Source organism: Cryptomeria japonica, chromosome 11 (genome assembly GCF_030272615.1).
Source record: "Cryptomeria japonica chromosome 11, Sugi_1.0, whole genome shotgun sequence".
Classification (NCBI taxonomy): domain Eukaryota; kingdom Viridiplantae; phylum Streptophyta; class Pinopsida; order Cupressales; family Cupressaceae; genus Cryptomeria; species Cryptomeria japonica.
The window spans coordinates 124,004,450-124,013,782 of record NC_081415.1 but is presented as its reverse complement, the minus strand read 5'-3'; the positions used below and the strand labels follow the sequence as shown (position 1 = coordinate 124,013,782).

The 9,333-nt window shown below is 32.9% G+C and overlaps 1 protein-coding gene across 1 annotated transcript; it reads left to right on the top strand.

Annotated features, from left to right (window-relative positions):
* Positions 1 to 4,544: 4,544 nt before the first annotated feature.
* Positions 4,545 to 6,315, top strand: LOC131860073 (uncharacterized). The gene is made up of 2 exons (XM_059214429.1): positions 4,545 to 5,669; positions 5,881 to 6,315. The coding sequence occupies exons 1-2, from the start codon at positions 4,545 to 4,547 to the stop codon at positions 6,313 to 6,315; spliced, it is 1,560 nt and encodes a 519-aa protein (XP_059070412.1).
* Positions 6,316 to 9,333: the final 3,018 nt, after the last annotated feature.

Genomic DNA, 9,333 nt, shown 5'->3' with positions numbered 1-9,333 from the left:
TTACTCTCTATCATCTGATGATGAATCATAGAGTGTGATTCGAAATGTTGATGCAAAAAAACACAGACACAATCAAATCCAGAAATAGTAGCAAGTTACATAAACAAAATAACAAAAAAAATTTAAACAATGAGAGTTATACTATTAAGGGGGTTCATCATCATTCGGTGAGCTCCAATGTAATAATAGAATAATAATATTTATGTCAATTCTCATTTAATTTAGGTCTCCTTTTTAATGGAATGAATTAACAAAATTATGTATCAACAAGTCATACTTTTTTGTGTAATATATTATTCATTCTCTAATGATTCTCCATCTCTATTTCCTTCTATTTACACATATTTTTATATATTCAACCTCATCCCATTCTCACTTGCACAAGTTTTCATATATTCACTAGTTAAGCATCATGTAATGTGCATGTTGGAATTAAGGTGTTGCAAACTTAGAGTCCAAACATGTTTATTTTATTTACTCTATTTTACACCCACTTTGGAAGTCCTAAAATTTAAAGGACTATTGTCGTAGGTTGCTATATTGGAACTATGATGGATTTATATTATGACAATGATGGTTACTAGTTCAATGGAGGAGTCATGGAGAGTTATTTTTTGGTAGATGGCATTTTTTATATGTTGAGTTTACTTTTGATAGTTAGTATGAGGTAAGGAAGGTGCATATTCTTGGTCATTGTAATTTATATGTGGTACTTACATTGTATTTGGTAAGGTGACCATTATTGATGACAGAGGTGTCATTGTGTCGAAAGTTGCTATGTGCAATGTGTAACGTGTCATGGGATAAGAAAGATGTTGTTTATGACACAAATTACCTCTTCGGCATTGAAGATGGTTTTGGAAACCAAGAGCGCATACCTCTTTGTGCTGAAGATGGTTGGTCTTATGTTGAGCTTAAATCATATCTTTTTATCCCAGATTGATGTGGTCTACTCCGCGGGGGGAGTAGGTAGTTGATTGGTGGTTGTTGATAGAGGGAGGAGGTAAGACAATTTTTGGAGAAAGTGCTGATAAACAAAGCAACATCCATCTATTTAGGTAACCATAAACAAATATCATTGTCCATGGCATGGGAAATTACCATTCATAGCTCTCAAGGATTAATACTCAACAAAGCAAGATCCAATATAGGTAAAACAAAAAGACAATCCTTAAATTTAATAGTTATATCAAGAGATAAATTAAAAAAAATATTCAAATAGAATCACCATTCTCCTTCAATCAATATTCAAGAATAAAAAACACTCCATACATAATTATTATGAAAAACAAAGAGTCTCAAGTACATCTCTCTCATTATAATGAGTATAGGTACACAATTTTGAATGCAACCTTCTCAAGGTAAACTTTCAATTTATTCATTTTGTTACAATCTTCACAATATATGCTTTTGACAAAAATCAAATATAATGTATTCACTATTTGATGGTATGCATGTGCATGGTTGATATTCGTATATTATTGTGTAGAGTGATTTTCCCACACTACCAATATTATATTCTCTCTTTTCTTAATACAAACTTTTAGTTTTCTACAATTTGTACCTTTTTACACAAGACCAACCATACATTTGTAATAGAAGTCCATAAACTTCTTGTTTCAATGTGTAGAAATTAAATAAATGAACAACTAAAAAGATTTTCCCAAATTCATTTTGTACAAGCATAAAGAATAATCAACAACTATAATATGATCAAACTTAAAATTGTTACAAATATTTTCTTCCATTTGATCGAAGCAAATATGTAATAAAAATATTTTATAAATGCTCTAGACAAACTTGTATGTATTTCAAGGTTGTATTAAAACATTATACAAATCAAGTCCAATCTCGTTTGTCTATGTACTTGTTCGTTTACTCGCCATTTTATTTCTCTTTTTCTCCTTCGATTCTTTCCAGGAAATGACCGATTCCTAATTTCTCGTATTTTACTCCCCATTCTTTTGTTTGCCTTGAATTTGTCGAGAAGGAATTGATCTTGCCGGCTTCTTTGAACAGGTCAGCGCTAGCATAGATTTTCCTCCTCCTTTTCCTTGACGTTTCGAGGAAGGAACAAGGAAAGTACAGAATCCACCTGCGGTATTGTCTATTTAATTCACGCTTGTCTTTCTTTTCCACATATAACTCATCTATCATTACGCAATCTAATCTTTGGTGTCCTGCTCTTTCTTTCTAATTCTTAAGGGGTTGTTAGCCTTTGAATTGGAAGCAATGGCATCTTCTTCATCATCTAACCAGGAAAATCAGGCATTTAGTGCTTTCTCTGAAATAGAACCTGCCGGCAAAAGAAGGAAGGTTTCTGAATCTTCAACATTGTATGATGTGTTCATCAACCACAGAGGCCTCGATGTCAAACTTACTCTGGCTACTCAGCTTTACAATTCCCTTGAGCAGTTGGGAATACGGGCATTTCTTAATTCCCAAGAGAAGGAACTTGAAAATTCGTTTCCTTCTAATGTTGAGACAGCCATTCGCTCTGCTAAGGTACACATAGCCATCTTTTCCCCAAGATATGCAGAGTCCCCTTGGTGTTTGGCTGAGCTGCTTCTCATGTTAGAAAGCAAGGCTAAAATTATTCCCGTGTATTATAAAGTGAAGCCTTCTGATCTCCGCTACATACAAAGTGGACATTACCATGATGCATTCTTTGAGTATAAAGAAAAGGGCAGATACTCGGACAAGCTTCATGCTTGGATGAAAGCCCTTCAGTCTCTGTCATTTACAGCCGGCAAAGAATATAACAGGTAATATTTCTTAAGGTAGTTTTACCTTGTATGATTTTCCTAAGTTACATTTTCTCACGAGATACTTCTTTTATTTTATAATGTTTCAGTGCTGGGGATTGCGAAAAAATAGTAGAAGTTGTGCAAAAGGAAGTTCAAAGGAAAACATGTTTGCATGTTGCTGAACATCCAGTGGGGCTTAAAAATCTTGTGAAAGATTTTGAAAGGCGATGCCTTCATGAACGTGTACAAGATTTTGAAAACCAGTACGGGCTGGGAGAAAGGAAGCATAAGCCTAACATCATTGGCATTTTTGGCATGAGCGGACTGGGGAAGACAACTCTCGCCAAAGAGTTGTTTAACCGAATGCGTTCAAATTACTATGGAGCAAGTTTTTTGTCTGATGTGAGAGAACAGTCTATGAGAAATGAACTACCTTCTTTACAAAGTCGGCTTCTCAAAGATCTCTTCGACAAAAATCTGACATTTAGAAGCACAGAGGAAGGAACAAGCTGTATTGAAGATTATCTACAAAGGAGCCCCACTTTAAGCTTCATGATTGTTTTAGATGACATCGATAATGTGGTGCAGTTAAGTTCTCTACGAATCATGGATATCTTAAAGAAATCGGAAAATAGTCTGGTTATTGTTACGACCCGTGACGTGGGTGTGCTTATAACCGCAGGGATTACTGTTGATTATAATTTAAAAGAAATGGATAAAAATGATGCAAGGGAACTCTTCTGTTGGCATGCCTTCAGCCAAGCTCATCCACGCAGCGGGTATGAGGTGCTGGTTGACGACTTCATAGGCATATGTGGAGGCTTACCTTTGTCTCTTGAAGTTCTGGGTGGACAAGTTCGTGGTAGAGATCAAGAATATTGGAGGTCAATGTTGATTGAAGTTAAAGAGGTGCTCCCACAGGATGTAAAGCAAAGACTTAGAATAAGTTTTGATGCATTAGAAGATGAAGAAAAACAAATTTTCATGGATATTGCTTGCTTTTTTGTGGGGAAACCAAAGAGTATAGCTGAAAGAGTATGGGAGGGATCGGGATGGGACGCTCAAAGTACAATGCAAACACTCAAAGAAAAGTGTCTTGTAGAAGAAAAGGTAATAGAAAATTTCAATACATATGAGGGAGCTGTATTGAGAATGCATAACCACCTGAGGGACTTGGGAAGAGAAATGGCACATGAGCACAGCCCTCCTCATCGCCTGTGGCGTCCTCAAGATCTGAAATCCTTGGTAATCCTTTCAGTTTTTATCCTTAATATTGCAATATTCCAGATCTTAACTTTTTATTACATAAAGAGAAATCTGAGCTGATTCTGTGCATGCAGGAATTAATGGGTCATGAGACTATACTCGCCAAAACCAATGTCAGGTGTTTCCAATCCATTTTTGACAAGTCCATGGGTTCTCAAGTTACATTCTTTTTAGCCCAATCAGATAGTTGTGTTGAGACATCAGCTTTCTTACTATGGTTACAGCTTGAGGGCAATTCCAGTGAACTACCAAGCATTCCATCATGGATTCCTCTTCGAAAATTGCAATGTTTAAAAATAAAAGGTGGACGATTCAATAGGTTGTGGGAGGATCACATGCAGGTACTTTGATCTTCTCAGTCAAAAACTAAATCTCCTTGAAGTGTAAAATTCATCATGGTATGGTTGTTTCTTGGCTATTTATTTAATCGTTGAGAATTTTACACAAATTTATCTTGAATTTCAGGTACCCTCCCAGTTGAAAGAGCTGTAAATTTCTGAAACTTTTTTGAAAGAGATCCCAGATCTAGGAATGTCAGATACTTTAGAGAAAGTTCTCTTAGATTCCCGAGGATTGCCAATAGCAGGTTTGCCTTTACTAGAATCTCTCAATATGAATCTTTGTAGTTTATGCCTCAGGTCTTCCACATTAAAGGGGGAGCAGGTTTCCACTAAAAGAGGCCAGAACATTCTGCGTGAATCTTTGGTTATCTTGAATTTCCAATTTAATGAGATGGACTGGGATAATGAAAGGCCGTCCTGTAGTGCTGAGGGCCCTATGAGTGACCTTGAAAAGCTGGAGATCAGAGATGAAGACTGTGTATCCAAGATCTTAATTAGTGAAATGAACCATCCAAGCCTTGAGTCTATCAAACTTCATGACATGAAGGAACTTGTGGAAGTGGATTTGAGAATGATAGAGACATTAAGTTATGTTGAGATTACAAATTGTAAAAAACTGGGAAGTGTGTTAGGAATACCCAATCTTGTAAATCTTGTAGAAATTGAAATTTCTGGTTGTGGAAAGCTCGAGTTTGAGTACTTGTGTTTCAGTAGTATGAGGTGTCTGGAGAGGATAAAATTTGATAGAAATGTGATGCTGAAATGCTTTGTGCTGAACGATTGTCAAAATTTAAAAACAGCACAGTTTTGTTGTCAAAAGCTTGTAGAATTAAGCATCCGTGACTGTCCTGAGATCGTGGAGATCCCAGCTTTTGTAGGTCCAAGTTGCCTCAAGAGGATTTTAATTGATAGATGTGGAAAGTTAGAATATCTCCAATTGAATGGTTGTCATAATTTGAAGAGTGTGTCAGGTAACTTTGAGATTAGACGGTTGTGTATTAGTGATTGTCCTGAGCTGGAGGAATTGCCAGATCTTGCCACACTCATCAGTCTGTCTCTACAAAGATGCAAAGATTTGCAAATTGTAGCAGGAATCTGTGACCATATGGAGCTTAGAGAGCTAATTATTAGCGACTGTCCAGAGCTTGAGGAGTTGCCAAATCTTTTCAGACTGAGCTACTTGGAGAGAATTGTCATCGACTCCTGTGAGAATCTACATAGCATATCAGGCATTGAAGACCTCCATCTACCAAAATATATGAAACTTTGTTACTGCAGCAATGCAGTAATACGGAATTGCATTCATAAGTTGAAGGTAATGGTTTCAATACTCCTCTTTCACTGGCCTGCATAAATATACCATTTTTTACATAAGTCTTTTTATTTATTTCATTAGATCCCTTGAGCTTTGCCTTTTAATTTGTTCTTAACAAAATTCTATTTTTTCTTAAGTAATATGTTTTGAGTGCTGTGTACATGAAAAGAATTTGAGGTAGATGATTTGAGTATTTTGTCTTTTATTTCAGGGTGTCCCATCGGAGGTAATGTATATGCTTGGAAAACCAGTGGACGGAGCAGAGTCCTCTTTAAATGAATATCTGTTTTCTGATGCTAACATTGGCGTCGATGGAGTGATTGAAAGTGGTGCTTGTCCAAACTGGTTAGAATTGAGTTTCGTTATTGGATGCTTTGTTGTTGTGGTTGATAGCCATACTTCAGTAGAGGATATAAATGCATCACTTGATCCCAACTATGGGCTTAAGGTGCGTGAAGGAGAATGGATAATTACAATGGTAGCATCTGCTAATTTGACCTGTTATTGTTGTCATTATATGGAAATTTCAAATGCGCTGAGGAGGCATGGAATAATGAAGAAGGGGTTTCGGTTGGAGGTGAAGAAAGGTGAAGAGGGGAAAAGTTTGAGTGTGCTACATACAATTGTTGATACTTTATATTTATGAATGTAGGCATTTTCTTAATTGCTGTATTCAGTTTTCATAGATGTGATATGCATATTCATTTCATTTTCCATAGATATGATATGCAGATTTATTTCATAAGTTTTTTAATTTTTTAAATCGCTGTACAGAGTGGAATCAGTGTATATATGTCATTGTCATATATAATTTCATTTTGAAGTTCACAACTTTCAAAATAATGAAATGTTGTAATCTCTTAAATTAAATATTGAAAATAGTTTTAATTAATTATAAGTTGAGTTAATAAATGATAATTTTAAATAATTTTTATTTCTGTTATTTATTAATTCTTTTTTAAGTTTTATTTATGAATTCTTGTTATGGTAGTAATAATTACTAGCAATCATATCTTAGTGTGCAATGGGTATGCCGAAGAGGTGTGAAAGGTCAATTAGGGCAAAATTTGGTCAATTTTTTGCATAAATTTGTGTAGTACATGAGATCAATTGGTAGGCCAAATTTAGAAAATAATGTTGCTTGTGCAACAAAGGTCTCAATGGAGAAGTGATGGTTTCAAATACACTTTGCATCCTCTTACAAGGTTTCAATTATAACTAAAACAAAACTTTTCAATTCAAAAGATAATCAAGTTCCATAACCAATAGGCACATGTTATGTTTGCAATCTAGTGAAAAATAAGGGAGAGAGAGAGAGAGAGAGAGAGAGAGAGAGAGAGAGAGAGAGAGAGAGAGAGAGAGAGAGAGAGAGAGAGAGAGGGGGAGAAAAGGTCTCAATGGAGAAGTGATGGTTTCAAATCCACTTTGCATCCTCTTACAAGGTTTCAATTATAATTGAAACAAAACTTTTCAATTCAAAAGATAATCGAGTTCCATAACCAATAGGCACATGTTATGTTTGCAATCTAGTGAAAAATAAGGGGAGAGAGAGAGAGAGAGAGGCGGGGGGGGGCATGATAACATAGATAGAGAGATAAAGAGATGTAGAGTGAGAGATAAAGATATAAAGATAGGGGATAAAGAGGTCTATAGTGGAATATGGAGTGATAAAGAGATATATAAATGGTGAGATAGAGTGATAGAGATATAGAGATATAAAGAGATATAGAGATATAAAGAGACATAGAGAGAGGGAGAGATGGAGAGACATATAGAGATTGATATATAGATATATAGAGAGAACTAGAGATAGCTAAATAGATATTGAGGGAGAGGGAGCAAAATATGGGGAGATAGAGAAAGAGCTAGACATATATTGGAAGAGGAGTAAGAGATAGATATATACAAGAAGAGAAAGGGAGAGAGAGGTAGTGATAAAGAGATAGATAGTGGGATACAAAGGGAATGAGGGAGGGAGAGATAGGGATAAATAGAGAGAGATATAGATAGAGGGAAATATAAAGAAATTAAGAGGGATAGAGAGAGAGATAGAGATAGAGAGGGAGGGAGAAACAACGAGTGTGTGTTTATTAGTTAGAGAGAGAATAAGAAGAGAGATAAAAATTTAAAGATAATTATTTTACAATAAATTAGAAATTAATAAGACAAATGTATAAATTAAATCAATTCTATTATCTTTTAAAATTATTATTTGTAACTTCATAAGACAAATAATTAAAATTAAATTTTAACTTAATGTAAATTAAACCTTAAAAGAAGAAGATGGTGATTAGAATAATTGAATAAAAATAAGATAAAATATACTAATAAAAGAAGATTAATTAAAATATATTCTTATCAAAAAGTTATAAATAAAAAATAGATTTCTAATTCAAAATATAATTATTCTACAATAATTAAAATTTTAATAAGACAAATAACTATAAATTAAATAAATTCTAAAAAATTTGAAATTATTATTTGTAATTTCATTAAAAAACATAAATAATTAAAGTAAGATTTTCACTTAATGAAAAATTAATCATTTAAAAAATTACAAAAAGTAGATAATTCTTTCTTTTTTAAAAATTTTGTCTATTCTTATTGTCAAACTTTAAAAAAAATATGAAATATTTAAATAAAAGAGGATACCATTAAAAGATATTATTATTAAAAATAGAAAATATTAGATTTTTCTTTTGTACACATTCTTTTTCTAATTAATCATATTAAAATATGTTTTTTTAGATTTTTATCATTTTCTTTTTAAATTAATATTAATGTAAACAAACGATTGAAATCAATTCAATCGTCTTCCATCCTTCTAGTCAATTTTGAACTGTTGATTTCAACAAGTAAGTTAAAAACTTCATATAGGGTATGCCTTTGACATAAATATATTTAAAATTTTTTGATTAATTTATGATTTAATATTGACTCTCAACTAATTAAAAGTATCTTTTTAAGTTAATATATATGTTTCCAATGTTAACATGTAATATTTTTTATGAAGTACAAAAAACTTTAGGTTTCTAGAAATGGACTTATTCAATAGTCATGAATAGATCCATACTAGCAAAAATAACTAAGAGCAATGTAGAGCAAAATATTTTGGCTCTAATTTATTTTAGTGATTGTTGTAAAGCTTTTGAGATTTAAAGCAAATAAAGGTTTCATCATTTGGAATTTATTAATTGAGAGTAGAGCTAGGTGATCTATCATTTGACTTTCTTTCTATTTAAGAATTAATTGTACAAGTATCTAAATGTTTACATTTTGATTTTTTCATTCCATCTACTCCTTAGTATAAGCTAATTATGTTTGTTTATATGCATTTTCTTGACTGACTATGAACACTCCTAGGATTGGTTTTTCTTTCCTTTTCATTTTGGTGAATCTAACGTACAATACAAAATTTGGTTTATTTTTAGGGGTTTATATTTTTAGAAATCTACAATTATTTTTTATTCCATTTTATTTCTTCATATTAAAACATAATTCTACAAGTATCTAAATATTGAAGATTTTATTTTTTATTCTGTTTAGATTTTAGTCTAGGTAGGTTGTTTTTGTTTATATGTATTGTGTTGACTAGTCTAGAGAAACCTTAGGGATTTTGTTTTGACCTTTACAATTTTTTGAAACTAAACTAGACTACAAAACC

What these genes read in the sequence shown, in the direction of transcription:
- LOC131860073 (XM_059214429.1), top strand. Translation starts at nt 4,545, where the DNA reads ATGTCAGATACTTTAGAGAAAGTTCTCTTAGATTCCCGAGGATTGCCA. An exon ending in ATTGCATTCATAAGTTGAAG is followed by an intron (nt 5,670 to 5,880) that starts GTAATGGTTTCA and finishes CTTTTATTTCAG; the next exon opens with GGTGTCCCATCGGAGGTAAT.